This window comes from Tenrec ecaudatus, chromosome 7 (genome assembly GCF_050624435.1).
Source record: "Tenrec ecaudatus isolate mTenEca1 chromosome 7, mTenEca1.hap1, whole genome shotgun sequence".
NCBI classification, from domain to species: Eukaryota; Metazoa; Chordata; class Mammalia; order Afrosoricida; family Tenrecidae; genus Tenrec; species Tenrec ecaudatus.
The window spans coordinates 6,062,034-6,085,301 of record NC_134536.1 but is presented as its reverse complement, the minus strand read 5'-3'; the positions used below and the strand labels follow the sequence as shown (position 1 = coordinate 6,085,301).

Genomic DNA, 23,268 nt, shown 5'->3' with positions numbered 1-23,268 from the left:
CTCAGGGTTAGGCAGCCCAAATGGGACCACCACTGGAGGCCAGGATGGAATCCCAGCAATGAGAAAGGCAAAGAGGCAGCAAGAGAGAGGAATCTCCATTGTCTCTCTTATGAGAAGGCCATACCTCTTATGGACAGGTTGGACTCCCCCTCTACACAAGTTGACATATAATGAAACTTCCACGCCCACTAAGGATGAATAGTTTCAATAGAGCTTCTAATCTAAGATAAACTAGAAGAGCCTGGGGATCTACTTTTGACAACTAGCCAATGGATCACAGTGGACTATTTATTATTCAATGCCACTACTTTGGAAATGGTGTCAAGAGGAGTTGATGGCTAAGGAGAGCACCTGGTCTGGTGCAAAAGGCCATCGAAAGTAAAGGAGACCTTTGGTGAGATAGAGTGGCACCGAAGCCACAGTGATGGTTTCCAACATGCCAGGGATGATGAGGGGGACACCAGAATGGGCTATACTTTGCTCTCTTGTAGCAAGGGTCACCATGAGGCAGTTGATTCGGCAGCAGCTATCTGTTTGTCTATACCCAGACCAACTAAACCATCCTTTCTGGAGCAGGGTTAGCAGTCTGAGGAGTAGGAGAACCACTGTGTAGGGAATACGTAGATGGGTCATTTCATTTCTTTGAGTTCTTCAGGTTCCCTGTAAAAGAGCAGGTTCTAGCTTTATGTACCAGCCGGATGACCAGCTGCGGATGGAGAGCAGGAAGCCCCCTTCATGGGAACCAGGGATCCCTTTCCATCTACAAAGACCGGAAGGGCACCTCTTGGTGTTGGAGGAGTCTGCCACGGGCAGCGCCAGCTCAGCTGCTCTCATTGGGGAACCTAACTTCTTCCTTCTGGGGACACTCAGAACGTCAGCCTGGGACCAATAAAGGAAGTTCTCACTCTAGCCCCGCACACAGGCTTTGCAGAACTTAGACTGGTTTTCATATTTTCTTACTCACCCTCCCACCCGCCATTCTACAGAGTTCAAATAAGAAAAATGCCCTTCTTTTCCTGTGACTGAGTAGATGCTCAAATCCACTCTACCTTGTTCACAGACCCGTGCTCCCGTCCCGTGCAATTTTCAAAGACCCGTGCTCACTTCTTGGTTCTCAGCTCCTAAGACGTCCTCCTCCCAAGGGCTGTGGTCCTTCTCCCCTCCTCAAGTCCAAGGCCAAGGAGCCAGGAAGCACACCCACTCTCCCTTCCACACGTCCCAGGACTTCCAGAGAGCCAGCTCAGAACTTAACATCATGGCCTCTCCGTCTTTCTTCTTCTTGCCTTTCAATTTTTCTTTCGTGTTTTAGAAAACTTTAGCTATATTTTTCAATTATTAAACTTTATTTAGTGACTCTAGCAGAAGGCATGTTATGCTATTTTAGGCTTCCATCTGGACAGTTCTGGAGTGCTCCAACATTCCCTGAATCTTGCTGTCCTAGGGCTGCCTACAGCCTTGACCCTTGTGTGTGGGAGAGGAAGAACCTTGGCCATGAGAAAGCCATTGTGATCAGTTTGTGGTTCTGTCGCCCACCGTGAAAATCGCTCACATACATTAGACCTTGGGCTATTTGGACTGGAGAATTGGACCCTAAGGAACCGTGTTGTCAATATTGTAAAATAATCAAAGGGATCACCCCTTGCTAAAGGGAACGAGTTCAGAAATGGCCACAACAAAGAGAGAAGGAACACTCCCTCCTCATGATGAATTCCGTCAACGACATAATGTATCAGCCTAAACAAAGGAGGATGAATAAAATTTTTTGCAAAAGTTTCCTTTTCCCTTTCAAATATTTCTTTACATTATCACAAACATACTCAATGAATGCATGCTTTAAGATTCACAACAAATAGTAAACAAACAAACAAAAATACATTGGTGAGAATGGAGGGGGTTGGAGTAGAAACCCAAAGCCCATCTGTGGACAACTGAACATCCCCCCACAGAGGGGTAACAGGGAGGGGATGAGTCAATCAGGGTGCAATAGAGCACTAATGGATCTCACAATATACCTCTGATCCTGGGAACCTCCTCGACCCCATTATCGTGATGCCAACACCACTCCCCACTCTGGACTAGACAGGAGCAAGTACATAGGTATAGGGAAGAGATAAAACTCACAACACATGGAACCCAGGAACAGGAATGTGACTAGATATACCAAAAGGGTACGAGAAAGGTGAGGAGAGGTGGGGAGGGAGGCGGGCACCAACTGCAATGAATGTCATATAACCACATGCCCCCCCCCACACACCCCAATCCAGGGGAAGAACAACAGAAACCAGAGGGGAAAGGAGACAGTGGTCAGTGTGACATTTGAAAGTAATTAACAAACTATAATCTGTCAAGGGGTCACAGGGTTGGGGTGGGGGAGAGAGGGAAAGAAGAGGATCATATTCCAAGGGCTCAATGGAAAGTAAATGTCTAGAAATGAACAATGGAATATGTATACTAATATGTCAGATGCAAGTGATGTATGGATTGCGACAAGAGTTGTAAGAGCCCCCAATAAAATGATGTAAAAAAAAAAGAATTAGGAAGTAGACAAAAATAAAGGCAAAAATGGAAGATGGATATATATTTCCCTACATCACATAAGTTACTCCTTAAACATTTTATCATATTCATACCATGATAATTACCATATATATTCATGTATAAGCTGAGTTTTTCAGCACATTTTTAGTGTAGTTTTTGTGGTAAAATTAGGTGCCCTGGCTGATATTCAGGTCAGCCTATACTCGAGTACCTATAGTAAGTTATTTGTCAACTTGGCTGAGCCAAGATCCTTGATTCTCATTTGTGTGGCAGTTGAGGCCTCCCCAGTCACATAATCTAAAATGATGCATCCACGCAGTGATGGGATCCACTGTGAGCAGCAAAACAATTCTGGGAAGATTAGGGTGGAGTGCAACCCTTTACTCAGGAGCCGTCCCCTGATGTGCCCTCCGGGGCGGGGGTGGGGTGGGGTGGTGGTGGTGGCCTGCCTCATGTATTAGTTGATGTTGTGGAGAACTTATTTGCTTCTTGCTAATATGGAACCTGCATCTGGTTCATCGACCCCCAGCTCTTTGGACAGGAGTAATTGCCGGCCATATTGCCGCCTAACGCTAGATGTTATCAGAGGCTGCCAAGATGATCTGTTGACCGTGGATTCATCCCTCTCTGCATCCACCAGCTTTGTTCATCCTGCTTCCTCGTTAAACATCCCTGACAGCTACTCGAGTTAGCAAAAGCTGTCCATCTTAATATCTGACCCAAGGACTTGAACCAGACTTACCCACTTCTGTAACTGTACAAGCCACTTTATTGGTATAATTTTTTTATGTCTTTGGTTGGGTTCTCTAAGGAAGCAAAGCAAACAGCACTTTTATGTGATGTAGATGGAAAGATATTTATACTAAGAAATGGCTTACCCAGTTGTAGGAATGAGTATGTCTAATTCGGTTCAAGTCAGGCTTCTCCTAATTCATGGAAGCTGTTGAACAGGAAGCAGAATGATAAAGCAGAAACAGTGGGGAAGCCCAGGCTGGAAGATGCAGAGGTAATATGAATCTGAAGTCAGCTGAATGAATCTGCTGTTGGTGGTCCACTGATGGCTGCTGGGACTGGCAGGTCATGCGACAAGAGTGGAACCCAGATGCCAGCACCAGCGCTAGCCACAGGCAGCAGGTTGAAGAGGATTGAACTCTGTTTGCTTCCTCTCTGTCTTATACAAAAGGCCACACCCTCAAGGAGGTGTCATCAGGCTGTGATCCAATAGATAGGTTGCTGTCTATCCCCACCTTTGCCCTGGAGTGCCTAGTTGACATAATCCCTAACTATCACCCATAATCATCCCTTGATTTGCTTCTCTAGAGGAACCAACATAACATATCTACCTACTACTGTACTACAAAACAAACCCAAAATAAAATTCTCTCATCAGACACCCTCGCTGTTGCTAACACTTATTCTTAAATATGAAACCCAGTTCCACAGCACTTATGATGGAATGCATTCATTGCATATGTTATGTCCTTTCTCCTCATGATGTCTTCCTCTTGAGATTATAGACTCAAGTCCCAAACCTACCATAAATGAATTATGTTACCACCCAAAACCAGACCAGCTGTTGTCCAGTAAACCGTGGCTCCCAGTGACCTGGTGTGTATCAGAGTGGGACTTGGGATTCTGGGGTTTTTCAGTGATTAGCTGTCAGGAGTAGATGGTCAAACCTTTTCCCTGCGGCCTCTTTGGGTGGAATCCATTTTTCTTTCTTCTAGCCCTACCCCTGAGCCCCAGCCATGAGGTCATTCTCCATGAAGACCTGACTATGCCACAAAGGAATCACTTTAGTGAGTCACCTGGGAGGAGTTGCAATTACCTGAGCTCACAGATGGTGAGGGGGCACTCCTGCCATCACTCAGGACCACGGCCAGGCCCACTGAGTCTGCAGGGAGGATGGAGCTGCCCAGGTCCACCCGGGTCAAGCTCGCAGGCTCCCTCCCAAGGCCCCAAGCGGTGTTCCTCAGGCGGGCCCCTCTGGTTGGCTCAGGTTCCAGAGGTTGGCTCTGGGGTCTCTGCACAATGTGGACGATGCTTTGCTGCTCCAGGTCACAGTTCTGAGTGGGTTCAAAAGAGAAACAAGGAAACACAGCATTAAACAGCCAGCACCATCAAACTTCTCCTCAAGGTTTTTACCCTCTATGAGCAGAAATGGGACTTCAAGGGAAGTGACATGTGCAACCTGGTCAGATTTGGCACATTTGTCCTGATGGCAGGGTCACAGCTCCAACTGTGTGCATGTTAGACAAGAAATATTACATGAGGGCCAGATGCTGACATTTGGGAATACACAGAACACAGCAGAATATAACAACACTATTCAAAGGGACATAAACTCTGAACAGAACCAGCTGCCATCAAGTGGGTGGTGTGGCAAAGACCACGTGTAGGACAGAGTAGAACTGCCCCGAGGGATTGCAAGGCTCATGTGGAACCTGTACAAGGACAAGGAGGCAGCTGCTCAAATAGAACAAGGGACCCTTTGGGGTTTTAGATCAAAAAAGGTGTGTCAGGGTAGTAGATGTTCACTTGTGTGTGTTGAGGGGATAATGAGAGGAGCTGGATTATGTGAAGAAGAATGTGGCATCGGGGTTGGAGGGAAGCATGTTCACAGCCCGTGATATGCAGATGGCATTGACTTGCTTGCCGAAAGTGAGGACTTGAAGCGCTTGTCGATGAAGCTCAAGGATTGCCGCCATCAGCGTGGATGACAGCTCCACGTGAAACAAACCAAACCACGTCTGCATGACTGGACCAATGGGTGACATCATGATCAATGGAGAAAAGACGGACTTTATCCAGGATTTTGTATTGCTTGGATCCACCATCAACATGCAGGGAAGCAGCGGTTAAGAACTCAAAGGACAGATTGCACTGGGCTAATCTGCTGAACAAGCTCTCTTTAAAATGTTAAAAAGCCAATGGATGGGTGGGTGGATTGTGATAAGAGTTGTATGAGCCCCCAATGATATGATTTTAAAAATAAAATGTTGAAAAGCAAGGGTGCTACTTTGAGAACTAAGGTGTGCCTGACTCAAGCCATGGTATTTTCATTTGCCTCATATGCATGGATGTTGGATGTTAGATAAGGAAGACTGAAGAAAAATCAATGCATTTGAATGGTGGCAGTAGTGAAAAATATCAAAAGCTCCATGGACTGGAAAAAGAACAAATATGTCTCAGAAAGAGGACAGCCAGAATGCTTCTTTCTCAGAGCAAGGATGGCAAGACTTTGTCCCAAGTCTCAAGTCCTCTGCTTCAGGAGAGACTAGTCCCTACAGAAAGATATCATACTTGGTAAAGTAGAGGAGCAGCCAAAAGGAGGAAGCCCCGAGAGAAGATCGGATTGACACAGTGGCTGTAATATTGGGTTCAAACATAACATTTGTGAGGATAGTGCAAGACCAGGGAGTGTGTGTTTTTAAGAGAGGGCAAAAGTGTGTGTGTGTGTGTGTGTGTGTGTGTGTGTGTGTGTGAGAGAGAGAGAGAGAGAGAGAGAGAGAGAGAGAGAGAGATTTAAAAAATCTAGCAGCTAATCATCTCAGAAGCAAGGATGGAGTTGTGAGACATATGTTCTATAGATAACTCTGTAACTACTGAAGTTTGCTTTGGGGCCTTCTATCCCCCTTGGCACCTCTTAGTGAGCATTATGAAAATCTGGTTTGGCAAAGGAGAATGTATTCATCTTTTGGATTTCTTCCACATTTCTCCAATTTATGTGCCCCTGTAAATGTGCTCAGGTTCATCTTGTGTTCCATGGTATCTGAGCATATGGGGATTTTTAGAATATCACTATCCTGCTTGCAGAAAGTTGGAATTTTACCAGAAGAATCGTGGCATCTGTAGCTTCTGCTTATTCCAATGTCTTTGCATATTTTCCAAACAGGATTTTGTAAATGGAGCCGCTAAATAGGATTCTGAGGCTTGACTGATGCACAAGAGCAGGCAACCCTCTTTTTTTTTTCAGAGCCCATAAGTGAGTATGGTGATGGCATTGACTTGGTTTTCACCTGCTTCTATTGGTCGCTGTGTGTACTCCCTACGTTTCTCTAAGTCTAAAGAGCTATCTTCAAAGTCGATATGACAATGGGGCTCAAAAAATTGTGGAAAAATTCCATTATCTTCCAATTCCATTTTTGGATGAACTATTTGAAGCCACTTCATATTAGTGCCAATGGCAGGTGAAAAAATTGAAGCTTAGAGACAGAAGCAGTTTGTCACACACCATACAGCTCATACATCACCCGGGGTTGAGTTTCTTTGAATTCTACTTTCATGCTGTCTTTTGCATGTTTGGCTGATGCTCCGTAGATGGCGTTAGGTGCGGAAGGTCTGGTTAGGCATATTGTTGACCATTTCTTTCACTCGTTCCACTCCACACTCATACACTTCTTGAATTGTCCATTGTCCTCTTGTCGCCCTGACTTGGTGGTCAGCCGAGAGCCACCCCCACGATGGTGAGTCCATTCTTGGGGTGATTGCAAATCTTTGAAGATGTCTCTTACTTTCTTGGCTCTCTGCCTCACTAAGCATGATACCCTTCTCCGGGGACTGGTCTTTCCCTATGTGTGGGGATGGCAGGGCCTTACAGGAAGAGGGAGGGCGGGAGAGGAAAATGAAAAGGATACAACAAGGAGTTGCTGCGGGGCCCAATCCGGCCCTTGGCAAAGCCCACGTGTGGCCGAGTGGAACTGTGCTCCACAGGGTTTCCATGATGCTGTGCCCTTTAGAAAGCTGATTGCCATGTTTCCTAGGAGGTACCTCTGGGAGGGTCCCAATCACTAGCCTTTTGGTTAACAGTCAAGGACCTAACAATTTGCACCATCCAAAGAGAACTGTAACCTAACCCAGTGTCACACAGTCACTTCAACTCATAGCAGTCACTTCAACTCATAGCAACTCAAAGTAGCCCAATGCCTAACCCCCAGACTCACCAGAGGGCGCTCCATCTACAAACAAACAAGCAAACAGAAAACCTATCAACTCTGCCATTGAGTTGATTCCTGACTCATAGTGACTCTATAGGACAGAGTAGAACTGGCCCAGTGAGTGTCTGAGGCTATAAATATTTAAACCAAAAACAAACTCACTGCCATCCATTCATAGTGACCCTATAGGACAGGGTAGAACAGGCCCTGTGAGTTTCTGAGACAACAACTGATAATAAGAGTAGAAAGCCCTGTCTTTCTCCCATGGAGCATCTGGTGGTTTTGAACTGCTGACCTAGCATATAATAATTCTGTGCTCAACTTCTATACCACAATGGCTCCTGTATGATTTTTTATGGGAGTAGAAAGCCTCAATTTTCTTCCAACAAGTGGCTAGTTCTGTCTGAATGACTGATCATACAGTTAGTAGCTGAATACATCACCCACTACACTACCAGGGCTGCCCAGGGGAGAGGAAATGGTGATGCATCAATGGTGGGGAGAAGAGAACATCCCAGACAAAGACTAGGAGCCGTAGTGCCCTGAGCCAAGGGGCAGGACAGGAAAATCCTCTGTCAAACCAAGGGAGGTGGCTTGTTTCTTCTGCGGCTCCAACATGAGTCTTGAGGGGGCAGGGAGGTGTGGTAGGGGGCTGGGTTAGAATGAACAAGTCTACAGGTCCTGGGTGAACAGCAAGGTTTGGAAGCTGTAACATGGTCAGCCGTGGGTACAGAGGAACTGCTGAGAAGGGTCATAGCACAGAGGACAAGCTGGAGGTAGTCACAGAATGCAGAGCTGGATCTGATGAAAAGGGGATGGTTGTGGGAACCCAGTGCAGCTGATGGAGAGCTTGTGCAAGCCCACTGAAGGGGAAGTGGTGGAGTCCGGGGAACAAAGCAAAGCACCAATAGCCGCAAAGGACTGGGTGTGGTGACAGTCTTCTTGTGTGTCCTCTCACGCAGATCTTCACAACTCAAGTGTACAACGCTCACCACTCTGTGCTTCCTTCCATTAGCAGACAGGGCCCTCTTTGGGAAAAGGGCCTGATTTTTTCTCATCCCATGTCTACACCAAACAGCTAAGGCTGTTCCTGATACAGCACAATGTAGGCAGAATGATCCCATGAACCTGTGAAGCACAAACCTATCACTGTAGACACTTAAGAGACGAGAAAACTTTTCAGACGATTTCAATATGGTGCCAAGTCAATGAAGCAAATGGAAGAGCCATAGGTGCAGCCTAAGTGTTCTGGTCCTTTGCAATCTGCCCGCCAGTACCAGTTGATATCGAGCCCACTCTGACTCATGACTATACAACCCATATGTGTTCAAATAGCATTGTGTGCCCCACGGTTGGTTTCCATGCTGTCACCCCCTGGAGGCGATCACCAGACCTTCCAAGGTGCCTCTGGCTAAGCTTTGAATTCCTAGTGGAGTGCGTTCACAATGGGCACTCCCAAGGAATCCTGGATCCCTCTCTCCAGTCTCTGGGGAGTGGTTTCAGACGCATCGTAATCCAAAGGGATGGAGGAGGACAGCCCCGTAGGATTTCCAAGGATGGGACGGATGCAACGGGAGTTGGCTTGCTGAATCTTTACAGAAACAGATGGTCATCTCTCACTCCTGTGAAGCACCTGGTGAGTTTGAACTGTTGATCTTTTGCTTAGTATTTAAGCACTCTATAACCAGAGCTCCCTCCTCATGCCTTCGGAGTTTATTCATTTCTATTTCCTCACACACAATGCTTGATAACATCTCGGTAGAAGACTAGTCATGCCCCATTACAAAACACCAAATCTGCATGTGGAATTTTGAAAATCTAATTTAAAAAATAACAGAACACACCACATTTTCTCTAGGAAAGCACTAATTTTTATCAGTGATGGATTATCAGATAAAAAAGGTTTCCTAATTTTCTATTCAGTGATGTTATCAGATTTCAAATTAAAAATGAATTTTATTTAAAAATCACTGTAAATTTTTTAAAAAAAAATCATTGTATTGGGGGCACTTACAGCTCTTATCACAACCCATCTATACATACATTGTGTCAAGAACTTTTGTAACTATATTGCCATCATCATTTTAAAAATATTGTCTTTCTACTTGAGCCCTTGCTATCAGCTCCTCATTGTTCTACTTCTCTCTCCCACCCTCCCTCTGGCATGAAACCCGGATAAATTATAAATTATTTTCATATCTTCCATCGTCGGCTGCTTCCCTTCATCTACTTTTCTGTTGTTCATCCCCCCTGGCGGTTGTTATATGTTGGACATTGTGAAAGGTTCCTCCAAACTAATTTTTACATGAAGCATTTTCTTAGCTATTTTTTGAGAAACACATTTGATATAACAACTTCAATTTTCTTCCTCTTTCCCTTTTTTTGGGTGCTAAAAATAAATGCAGCACACTGGTTACTTCTTTTGAAAACAACTTCTAGCAAACATGTTGTTTGTTTGATTTTTGTAAGCTTACCAGTTTGTAATAATGCATTTTCTGTGCCGAGGAGCGAATAGACGGCCGCTGTGAGGAAGTCATTTAAGGGAAATCATTGAAGTGGTTTGTATGGTCACTGCTAACAATGCTGTAGAGACAACACACACTCACAGATGTTCAGAGAGGCTCCGACTAACCGACAACGGGATTTTTCCCTCAGTGACATTTGCGATTGAACTGCACTCTGCCCTCCCCCCACCCCATTGGTTCCAGAGAACGTGAAATGCCAATTTATATTAATTGGAGGAGAATAAAAACTATTCCTTCAACTAGATCCTTCGGTTAAAAAATAATAAAAAAGCAGACCTTAAAAAGATGGATACTTGGTGACTTTACACTTTGAATTTATTCCACTTTTTTTCTAGCTGGTCCCCATTATAATCAAAGATATTATGCTAAAGAGTGATCTTGAAAGGCCTCTCTCACATTCCCAAAGGCAGAGTAATACAATTACTGTGAAATGTCAATTAGCCCCACACTAATGAGCTGACCTGGGTCTTGGCCATGTCCCTGAGTTCCCTTGACTCCTTCCCGCTGACGGTCCTTGGCCATTTACCTTCTCATTAGGACCAGTACCAGAGGGGACTCAGCCAGGCAAGGGCATCGAGAGGCCTGGGAAACCACAGAGTCTGCGCCGCCATTGCCATGACTGAAACTGGCATCGGTGTAGGAAAAGGCCAGTGCCGTAGGCTCGAGCGAAGTCTGGGATTTCATGATTCCACATTTGCCCATCCTGTATGCAAACGGTAGTGGATCATTAAGCTGAGACCCATGAAAGCCAAGCTAAAGCCATGCTGGAATTTACACTTAGCAAGAAATGCCCTGAAGTGCCATTCCATCAAAGATCATTTTAGCACTTGCTATGATAGGTCTTTTGAACATTAGGAAATCGATGTGGATTTTTCAGACAGTATTTATTTTATTTAAAAAGGCCATCATATGTACCTTAGCATACTCTTGGGGTGGGTGAACTCCTGGGGTGGGTGAACCAGCAAGCTCTTCCTCTCATGTGCTGTGTGGCAAAAGGGGCGAATACTAACAACCTATTCTATAAAATGAATTTTTTCCTATAGACAACCTCCAAGTACTTCAGCTGCAGAGAAGTGTGTGTGTGTGTGTGTGTGTGTGTGTGTGTGTGTGTGTGTGTAAACAAGCTAGTTCCCCACCCCACTCCTTGTCTCACTGGGCTCTTCTCTCCTCATCCTAAACTCAGTGAACGTGTTTATTACCATTAACAAATGTGAGCTGGCGCAGATTCCTAATGAGACCAGAAGGAAGTGCGGTGGGGCTGTGGGCTTAGCTAAGCACTGGGTCAGTAACTGCACGGTGGCCAGGCCACAGGGCGCGTTCCTCAGTGGGAGGAAAATGAAACCGTCTGCTCGTATAAGGAGCTACCATCTCAGAAACCCTGGGGAGCACCTCTGCCCCGTCCTACGGGGTCACTGTGTGTCAGAATCCCCTGGTTGGGTGGGACTATGAAGAAGTAGGCCCTTCTTTCTTCCAAAAATGTCTTAGGAAACAAGAACCCTTTCTTAGGAGATGAAAGGCATGGATATTTCTTCTTATTCGGGTACACCATAATGTTGAACTAAGGGAAAAGAGATGGGTACAATCGCTCACTCAAGGGAAGAAAAAAAATAAGCTAGGCACCTTATTTTTAACAATTCCAGGTTTCTCTCTAAATCTCCCAGGTGCCTCCTAGACATCAAAGATGATCTAGCCCAGCGCCAACCCACAGTTCCATTCACTCTCCTGCCTCACTGTTAACTAGGCCCCCAGGGGGAGTACACGTCTCCCCACAGCTCTAGGGCATGGTAAGCAAGGGCAAACGCCTTCTCTCTAGTCTTCATCAGCCAGGAAGAAACCAGAGCTGACAGGCACTGATGTTTATGCTTCTCAACAACACAGAGGACAGCAGGTACACAACTTGGCTGTGAATTCCATAAGGCTTAGGTCTCTATCGTGGGTCTAAACATGAAACACGCTGAGACCCAGGCCTGCAACTCTCTCATAATCGGAATGACTTCTTCCCTGTGCCATAGTTCCTCTGTTCGGCACAAATCACACATCGAGAGAGCCCTCCTGCTGTACTCCACTGCTTCAACACACCCTCGGGAACTGCTTGAAAATCCCTGCAGACTGGGGCCAAGGAAAGTGACCGCAGGCTTCTGTGACCCCGGACACATTTTCGATTGTCACGTGCAACCACAGGAAGGGCTAATAGAGGGCATCCCCCAGATTCTTTCATTTCAGTCCATAGTCCTAACAATTTCTTTTCTTCTAATCATTTATTCTGGAGCAAAAATGTGGAAAGGGCACAGGCCACCTAATATGATGGCTGAGAGCCACAGGTCTTACTGGCCAGGATTTTGATGAGCTTGTGGTCACAGCAGGCAGTCTCCAGCCCCAGGTGAGGAGAGAATCGGGTCTCTCATTACTGAATAATGCTTCAGTCCAATGTAACTGATGAAAGCTCTCCTTGGCGAAAGGAAACTATCTGGAAAGGATTTTATGGAGCCCATCTACAGGTACTTCCTTGACAAATTGTTGAGGAGGCGTTTTACATTTTCGTGATGCAAATGTTCAGTGCTTTGTTATGCAGATGAGAGGAGCATAACAGAGTTCCCCTGGTTTCCCTCTGTGATAAACCTATTAAGATTCAGGAGACTTCATGGTGAATGAGTTCAAACTGCAGACCTTGTTGTAAGGAGCCCAACATGTAATCCACTATGCCACTGGGGTTCCTGAGGGGCTTAAGAAGAGACACTAATAATGGCATTATAAGCTAACATTTTTGGAATTGGCTACACGTCTGGTACTGTTTCCATTTGTACTGAGCCCAACCACATAGGGAGGGAGATGCCATGAATGGCCTTCTTTTCTAGATGAGAAGTTGACGTTCAAAGAAGCTAAGTCTTCATTGAATGTCTCAATAGCCACCAAATGCCTGGGCTCAAATAAGAACTAATATTTGTGTGGCACTTCTCCCATTTGCAAATCCCTTTCACAAACAGCGATATATTTAATCCCACATAATGCTTTCTCAAGTAGGTTTTATGTTCGGTTTTTTAACAAAGTAATGTAGCGCTCCAGAGACAAGATGGATCAGTTGGGGTGATACAAGGGTTATCTCAGCAGATGTTCTTCTAGCCTGATAAAAATATGCACAAAAAAGTCATGTGAAATGTCAACTCAAGGAAGAGTAATTTTATGTTTCATGGATAATCCTATGGCTTCAGCATCTATCAGGGCTGTATCCTAGAAATTCATGTGCTGAAGAACTCCTGGTAACTCGAGCTGTGCAGTCCGTTAAGAATGCCCTTGGTGGCAGAGGTTGTACACTGGTGCATATGGGACCTGGAGGCACAGGGAATCCAGGGTGGACGATACCTCAGGACCAGGGGTGTGAGGGGTGATGCTGGGAGAGTGGAGGGTGAGTGGGTTGAAAAGGGGGAACTGATTACAAGGATCCACATGTGACCTCCTCCCTGGGAGATGGACGGCAGAAAAGGGGGGTAAGGGAGACTCCAGATAGGGCAAGATATGACAAAATAACAATCTGTGGATTATCAAGGGCTCATGAGGGAGGGGGGAGCGGGGAGGGAGGGGGAAAAAAAGAGGACCTGATGCAGAGGGCTTAAGTGGAGAGCAAATGCTTTGAGAGTGATTAGGGCAAAGAATGTACGGATGTGCTTTATACAATTGATGTATGTATGTATATGTGTGGATTGTGATAAGAGTTGTATGAGCTCCTAATAAAATGTAAACAAAGAAAAGAAAAAGAAAATGATTAGGGCAAAGAATGTACAGATGTGCTTTATACAATTGATGTATGTATATGTGTGGATTGTGATAAGAGTTGTATGAGCCCTTAATAATATGTTTAAAAAAAAAAGAATGCCCTTGGTGAGACACAGAGTGGGTTTCAGACCTTGGCATCTCTCAGTCCTCCAGTGAAATCCTCTATTGTCACCTGGTCACAAAATACTCAAGACCCAGATTTTCCTCAGACTTCAGTTGAAGCTGATGATTAGGTATGCCAGTGAGTTACACATGATATGGCCAAAATAATGCCTCCTTGCTCCCACACCACCTGTGCCTGCCAATCTGGGTTGGAGTTCAAACTCTGTAGGAGCCCTGGTGCCACAGTGGTTATGCATTAGGCTGCTAACAGTAAGGTCAGCAGTTCCAATCTACCGGCTGCTCTGCCAGAGAAAGATGAGGCTGTCTGCTCCTATAAAGATTCTCAGCCTTGGAACCCCCCAGGGGAAGTTCAACCCTGTCCAATAGGGTCACTATGAGTGGTAATCAATTCAGTGATTGACAGTGAGTTTGGTTTGATTTGGTTCACCTGTGAATGAATCCCATTTGGCAGTAGGGATTTCTCTGTTATGTAAATTAGATCACCCCCAGTTGAGTGGTTCTAAATGTAATCACCTCTGGTTATAACAGAGCAGAGGAGATGCAGATGTTCACATACACAGGGTGGAAGTGCCCACCATGTGTGGGTGGACTACAATACAAGGTGCCTCAAGGAACACTGGGGAGGGGGCGCTACCAACAGGGGACCTCTACAAGGCTAAGACCTTGATTTGGATGTTCAGCCTCCAGAAGTATAATAGCTTCCCACTCTTCACAACTCCTACAAGTTGACATTTGCACGAGGAAACTAGCATAACCAGAAAGAGTTGGGGAATGACAAAGAAGAAGGCTCTAACCCACGAAGGCTCCCATGACACCAAGAAGCTTGTAATAGTCGTTTTTCTGCTGGCTACCACTCTCTCAGTACTGGTCACTAACATGTTAGATCTAATGAGACCCACAGGCTTCGCAGGAGTACTAGTTACTCATAAATTGGACAATGGAAAGGCTCGTTCTCAGATAGGTTATGCTTACTGTAAAAGAAGGCACAGGGTACAATGAAGAGCAAGTGCATGCAACCAGATACACTTGCCAGATAGTTACAAGCGACCAGTAGCAAATGTGGCATCAGTTCTGTGTTTGGAGGTGGGTCCCTGGATTATCGTACATAAAGTAAATCATGTGTGAGGCCACAGGCAGATGACAGGGATAGGCCTTGCCCGTGCTGAGTGGTTTCATTAACCTATCAAATGTTTGGAGCAGCACCACATGAAGTCAATGGCAGAGAACATTCATGTTTTGAGTACATTGATGACTTAGGAACTGTTTCACCTTCTCTGGCTTGATTATCTAGCTTAGATTCTATCTTGGCTTGTGCCAAAGGGAAGAGGGTACATGAATAAAACAAACTCATACATAGAGGTTTTTTGGGCACCAATGCCCACAGGTAGCACTCTCTACACTATCCAGCTAGCAGGAAGGGATGCTTTGAGCAAACGAAGAAAATCTCTGCAGCCCACTGGTGTTACCAGAAGTTTCCATGGTGGGGATGACCACAGAAAGCTGCTACTAGTGTGGGCTCCCCGACTTTGGGACTAACCATCATGCAGTGTGTGCAAGGAAGGAAACATCAGCTGGATAAATAGCCATGGAGCTGAGGGTAATTAAAACACTTAAAAGACCAAACCCACTGCCCTCCAGTCAATTCTGACGTACTGACCCAAGAGAACAGAGCAGAACTGCTCCATGGGGCTGCCAAGGCTACACCTTTTGACAGAAGTAGACTGCCTCATCTATTTCCCCTGGAGTGAGCTGGTGGGTTTGAACTGTGATCTATTGGTTATTAGCTGAGTGCTTACCACCGTGTCACCAGGGATCCTTGAAGCAAATAATTCCCATTACACACACACACACACACACACACACACACACACACACACACACACAGCAATCGAGTAAATTATGACTCGTATCAACACTGTGGGTCAGAGTATAACTTCTTCAATGCATCAGCTGTGAGTCTGAACTGCAACCTTTTAGTTAGCCCATAATCCACAGGGCCTCCAGGGCTCCTTCACACACAGGACCCTAGAAGCATCCATAAATACATTCTACATCCTGAGTGCGAGGAAAGCATTGAAATTAAGGCAAAATCCCTATGCTATAACATATTAATAAATTGAACAAGCTCAAAATTAGAGTTTTTTAATGACAAAATGTATCATAAGCCTAGGCACATGATAAATTGGAAGGTAAAATATTCAAGATTTGGTACCAATTTGGATGATGCTGACTCATAGTGACCCTATAGGACAGGGTAGAACTGCCCCTGTCAGTTTCTGAAACTTTTACAGGAATAGAAAGCCTGGTCTCTCTGAACTCTTAAAAATAAGAAAAGTTTAAAAATCTCCCAGAAAAATGGGTAGAAGACAGGAATAGTTGCAGAAGAACAAAGGTACAGATGAATAACAAAGTATGAAAAGGTGTCCACCTTTAATACATGACAAATGACAATTAAAATGCTTAATGTCCTTGTTATGAATGAAATTGAACAAGTTTCAAAAGCTAAAGAACATGCTCTGTTTTCTGTGAACTGTTCCGGAAATTAGCCCTCAACAGCTTCGGGAGAAGTTGGCACTATTTAACAAAGGTACACACAAGTGAAAGAGAAAGCCCAAAGGTAGAAGCCCCCACCATAAGATGGATTGATATAATATAGTGGCTTCAACAGTGGGGTCAAAGATAACACCAATTGTGAGGATGAGGCTGGACCAGGTGGGGAGTTCTTCATTCCGTTGTACATGGGGTCGCTCTGAGGGGTAACCAAAATGACTGCAACCTAACAACAAGACAGCACAGATAAGCTAAGCACTTGCTCTCCACTTCCAGGCGTTTATGATGAGCATAATATACCTCCACAATCAGCAAAAAGCTTACGCACCAGTGAGGGATTCTTTCTAATAGCAAAATACCAGACACAAGTGACACACACCCATTCACAGAGAGGCAGGGAACGCTGCATACTTTGAAAGATTTCACAGCACAACAAACATCCAGGTGGGAGGGAAGGGAGGACAAGTTACTGGCTAGAAGAGAAAAGAGGGCGAACTTGCTGAAAGGGAAGGCAGGATACCACAAGAGGAAGGTCAGCAAAAACATGGTGGAGGCAGGGGAAGGCATGGGAGGAGTGAAGACGACAGACGTTGTGGAAATACCATAGAAAAACAACGAGGAAGCTTGACACAATGGATGGGTGGATGGATTGTGATAAGAGTTGTATGAGCCCCCCAGTAAATGATTTAAAAAAATGAAAAGAAAAACAATGAGGAAGATCTGTATTGATAAGGAATGATGAGTGTGGCAGTTAGATAATCTCCTGCCAACTTGGGAAGGGGTGGAGTCTAGCCTGTCAATCAGGTCACAGCCAATGGGGCTTCTGTGTGGGCATTTCTTTCTCCTGAGGATTCTGGGAACTCCTATATTTCTCCCTGGAGGCTGGAGACACTGTCTGATTTTTCTTCCTGCTGACAAGCCACAAGGAGCTACACTGCTGCAGCCAGAGCCCTGGAGCTGGCGGAGCCACGGGGAAACCCATGCCAGCACTCAGATGCTTCCACCACCACTGGATACACAAGACTTTCAACCCACTGGCCTGTGATCTTCCTGCATTCAGCATCACTGCATGGCTGTGATAGTCTAAAGAGGAATTTATGGACTAGTATTGACATATGGGCTAATAACAGATTTATGGACTTAATCTACACTGGGCTGGGATGTTTTATTAATGTACAATTGCTCTTTGATATAAATTTCTCCCTTACAAACATATGAGTGTCTCTGGATTTGTTTCTCAGGTCAACTCGGACAAAACACAAGGAGACTGAAAAGAAAACCAAACACAGAATAGGAAAGATTATGTGGCCCTTATGTGTAACAAGGATAAGGCAATCCACATATGTGTGTAGTTTACTTTACAAAGGAATGATATCATTGTTGATTTGAACTCCTAACAACCCGTGTGAGAGGAAAACAGCCTATAGGGTGTTCTAGGCTGCATTCTTTTTTAAAGACAGGTTTTTTTTTTATTTTTTATTTTTTTTTTATTTTAACAATTTATTGGGGCTGATACAATTCTTTTCACAGTTCATACATATACATACATCAATTGTATAAAGCACATCTGTACAGTCTTTGCCCTAATCATTTTTTTCTCTTTTCCTCTTTTACATTTTATTAGGGACTCAAACAACTCTTACCACAATCCATACATATACATACATCAATTGTATAAAGCACATCCATACATTCCCTGCCCCAATCATTCTCAAGGCATTTGCTCTCCACTTAAGCCCCTTACATCAGGTCCTCTTTTTTTTCCCCCCCTCCCTCCCCATTCCCCCCTCCCTCATATGCCCTTGGTAATTTATACATCGTTATTTTGTCATATCTTACCCTATCTGGAGTCTCCCTTCCCCCCTTCTCTGCTGTCCCTCTCCCAGGGAAGAGGTCACATGTGGATCCTTGTAATCAGTTCCCCCTTTCCAACCCACGATGCTGGGAGAGTGGAGGGTGAGTGGGTTAAAGACAGGTTTATTGGCATAGAGTTCACAAATCGTACTATTTAACAGTTTGATCAGACTAAGAAGAGATGTGCTGTCATCACCACAATTTCAGAACACTATCTTCTTTCTCACACTCCCTGCGAGGGAAGTATCAAGTGGGACCATGTCACAGACCAGCTGCTCCTCAATTACGAGGACGACGAATAAGTGGGAACCCAAATCCACGCTCAGATTCATACTTTCTATACGTCTCTGGTTCACTTTTCAGACATCATTTTCATTTTGTGATACAGAACGTTATAAATCCTCCCCGAGGGGAATGAGATAATTCTGCCGATAGCATCATTGATTTACAGGCTGTATTCTTTATAGGGGTTGATCTCTCGGAAAAGGCTATTTCTACATTGGGAGACAGGTATCACCTTATCCAGGCCACAACCAGTATGACTTTAACAGAAGACGATGAATCATTTTCAGAATGCCAGAAATGGATTAGCAGGTCATGATAGCTCTGAGAACGTTATTGGCACAAATAAATACATTACCCAAAGCAAATGACTTCTCTTAGAATCCTAAAACAGCTCCCAGAGTCTGGTGCCAGGATTGATGAAACACCAGATCAATTACTACACGTGTGTGGCTGAGCTAAGGAACCGACTTCGTCATTACATAGGCATGAGGGTGCATGGCCAGCGTCACTGGGTGACATGACCACTAACTGAGAGGTTATGGGTTCCAGCCAACCCTTAGAAGACAGACCTGGGGAATCTGCTTCCACAAGTCACAGTCTTGAAAACCCCATGGTGCCGTTGTAATCTGTAGGCCTGGGTCCTATGGGGGAGGGACGCCAGGAGTTGGAACCTGCTGACCAGTAACTAAGAATGGCCACTGAAAACCCAAACGCCTGCCCTTGATTCAATCATGATAGAACTTTCCAGTTTGTAAAACTTTATGGGAGGAAACTGCCTCAATTTTTACCATCAGAGAGGCTGGTGGGTTCGTATCTGAGGAAACCCCGCACTTCCAGAACTGGGAGAAAACTAACTCCTTTCTTTATAGGCACCCATTCACATTGCTCTTTGAGAAGCAGGAGGTAGCCAAGATGCACCTTGTATTAGTCTGGGTAGACTAGAGAAACAAATCCACAGAAACTCATGTATATGTAAGAGTGAGTTTTATATAAAGGGTAAGTGTACATTAAGAAAGCATCCCAACCCAGTGCTGTCCAAGCCCATAAGTCCAACATTAGCCCATATGTCCAACACCAATCCACAAAGTCCTCCTCAATTTCACAAAACACATACAATGATACCGACTGAAGGAGGAAAGCTGAATCAGTGACATTGTAAGCATTTCAGCACTGGCAGGGGTCTCCAAACGGCTGCTCCAGCACCCAGGGCTGCATCAGGGTAGGTCCATGTGGCTTCTCCTCGGGGATATCTCCTAGGAAGTGAGCCTTGTCAACTAAGGAAGCCGCACACTGGTCCGACCATCAGAGAACAAAAAAGGCGAGGCGCACCGAGCGATTTATCCCTCCGCACTTCAATTAATCCCACATTTGTTTATCGGCCAGGTCGGCACAATAAACCTTAACTATCACACACCTCACCAGGTGTTTGGCAGTTTCCCATCAAAATGAACATTTTGGGAACATCGTAATTCCTAAGCAAATCCGCAAACCCCTCATCTATTGCTCTCAGAGAGAAAGTACTATTCCCCCGCTGAGAGCGAGAAGAGATGTTTTGTGAGACTCATGGTGTGGTTTGGATGGTTGCCATGCCAACACCCAGTTCTTTGAGTAGAACTACCATGAGGCATTCGTTAGGAAAATCAGTTCCTAAGCACTGTGGTTGATGCTTTTCAGCATCTAGCAAACTAGCTGAGCTGATCGAGCACTTGACCATTATTTTCTCATTTTAAACGTTCTAAAACAAGTACAACTTTGCTGAATATAATTCATAAAATGATTGCACAGGGAATCCAGGACAGATGATCCCCTCAGGACCAGTAGTGAGAGTGGCGATACCAGGAGGGTGGAGAGAAGGTGGGGTAGAAAGGGGAAATCGATTACAAGGATCTACATATAACCTCCTTCCTGGGGGATGGACAACAGAAAAGTGGATGAAGGGAGATGTAGGACAGTGTAAAACATGACAAACTAATAATAATTTATAAATTATCAAGGGTTCATGAGGGAGTAGGAAGCTGGGAGGGAGGGGGAAAATGAGGAGCTGATACCAAGGGCTCAAGTAGAAAGCAAATGTTTTGAGAATGATGATGGCAACAAATTTACAAATGTGCTTGACACAATGAATGTATCTATGGATTGTGATAAGAGTTGTATGAGTCCCCAATAAAATTATTAAACTATATATACACCATAAATTTATTTTTTAATATCCAATTTGATTCTTAAAATATTAGGGGCCAATTAAAAGAAACGCTGAACTCAGAATTGACTCCTTGGTAAATATTTCCATCTGACAAGCTTTACACCAAAAAAACTACACATGCTGCCCTAGTGAATTTTACTGTGTAAACATTGCATCAACGATGCGACAGCTAAAAAATATGCCTTCTAATCAACTGAAAATTTTGTTATCTAGTAATAACATTTTCTGAAATTAAAAATATATATATTTGCAGCAGAATGATGACATGCGATTGCCAGAAATGAAGGCCTGATTCAGAGAAATACATGGAATGGAGGATGTCATTGGCAATGCTGGATGTGTCTTAGTTGGATGCAAAAATGCTAGAAAGTTGTTAACTTATGTTTTATTGATTTATGCAAAGACATTTGACTGTGTGGATCATATAAAAACATGGGTAATTCTGAGAAGCATAGGAATTCCATACCACTTCATTGTGATCATGAAGAAGCTGTACCTAAACCAAGAGGCAGCCATTTGAACAGAAAAAGGGGATAGTGCAAGGTAAAAACCAGGAAAGGTGTGCATATATCCCTTCACTCTACGCATCTAATCGGCATACTGAGCAAGTAACCTGAGAAGGTCAAGTTTGTGAAGAAGATCACAGCATGAGACTTAGGGGAAGGCTTGTTAAGAAACAGCCATATGCAGATGATGCAATCTTGCTTGCTTTTTGTTTTTTAAATAAATCACTGTACTGGGGACTCACATAGATTATAAGAAACCACACATCATTGCCTCAAGCAGACATGTACAACTATTGGCATCAACAATTTATAAACATCATCTGTCTTCTTGAACCCTTTGATATCAACCCCTCTCTATTCTTCCCTCCCCCACGCTGCCACCCCTGGGAACCCTTAATAGATTATGTGTTGCTATTATTATTTACACATATCTTACACCTCCCACTCTATCTCTTCACGTATTACCCTGGTATTCTTCCCCTTAGGGGGTTATGCTGGCAACATTGTTATCTATTCCCCCTTCTCTACCTTCCTCCACTTTCTCTTCCCCTAGTCTCTTGGAATCATTGCTCCCATTACTATTTCTGAGGGGGGTTGTCTTTCCTGAGTTCCGTATATTGAAAGCTCTCATCTGTGCCACTCCCTGTACACTGGACTAGCAGGAATTGTGAGATTGGACTGCGATCATAATAGTGGGGGGAGGAAGGATTTAAGAACCAGAGGAATGTTGTGTATTTCATTGGTGCTAAACTGACCCCTGGATGCATTTTTCCCTCTGCATAGTCCCTCTGCACAGGGTCATCCAATGACCCATGGGTGGGTTCTGGGTCTCTAGCTTCACCCGTTTCCATCACCTCGATGAGGTTGTTTATTTTTGGAATTCTGATATGGGAATTTTAGTTATTTTAAGTGGAACGGACTTGACGTGCTTACTAATGAAGATCAAAGACTACAGCCTTCAGGAAAGATTGCAACTCAATATAAAGAAGGCAGAAATTTGCCATACTGGACCAATAGATAAGATCCCTGATAAATGGAGAAAACACTGGCATTGTCAAGGATTTCATTTTACTTGGATACACAATTTGCATCTATGGAATCAGTTGTCGGGGAATCAAAAGCTACATTGCAGTGGGCAAAGCAGCTGCGCAAAATCTCTTCAATGTGTTGGAGAGCAAGGAAGGCACTTTGAGGACTAAGATGATCGTGATCTAAGACATGGTGTTTTCAATCCCCTCATATGCATGTGAAAATTTGACAATGTATAACAAAGACATAAAAAGAATCAATGCATTTGAAATATGGTGTTAGCAAAATATATTACTATACTGTTAATTTCCAGAAACAAACAAACAAATCTATCATGAAAGAAGTATATCCAGAAGGATGCTTAGAAGCAAGGATGATGAGACTACATCTCACATCCTTGGGCATGTTATGAGGAGAAACCAGCCCCTGAGTATTGACATCATGCTGTCCTGCTTGGTACAATAGTCACTGGGAAAGAGGACGACCCTCAAGGGAATGGGCTGACACAGTGACTACAACAAAGGGCTCAAACAACAACCATTGCGAGGGTGGCACAGGACCAGGCAGTATTTCCTTCTGTTGGGCCTGGGTCGCTATGAGTCAGAACTCACCTGGAGGTGCCAAACAACAACAATCCCTTGAAAGAAATATTAGATATTTACTGATTTCAAGGAATTGTTGAAATAAATATTAGATATGTAGGAACTGAAGCTTAGAATATTTAGTTGAGTTCTTAACTTGAAAAAGAATATTTGTGCTCAGCTCATACCCCAAACAAAAACCAAAATCACTGCCACTGAGTCCATTCAGACTCATATCAACCCCCCAGGACAAAGGAGAACTTCCCTGTGAGTTTCTGAGACCAGTACCTCACTCGGCTGCTAATCGCAAGATCAGCGGTTCGAAACCACCAGCCAGCAGCCACTCCTAGTCCTGGGGAGGGGCCT

At 44.4% G+C, this 23,268-nt stretch overlaps 1 protein-coding gene across 1 annotated transcript in view; it reads right to left on the bottom strand.

The window, feature by feature from the left end:
• PRKN (parkin RBR E3 ubiquitin protein ligase) overlaps positions 1-23,268 on the bottom strand; it is a 1,192,284-nt gene that overhangs the window by 1,016,043 nt on the left and 152,973 nt on the right. Inside the window, exon 3 of the mRNA XM_075554213.1 lies at positions 4,367-4,604. Within this exon, the coding sequence (XP_075410328.1) occupies positions 4,367-4,604 (238 nt within the window). The remainder of the gene's footprint in view (positions 1-4,366; positions 4,605-23,268) is intronic.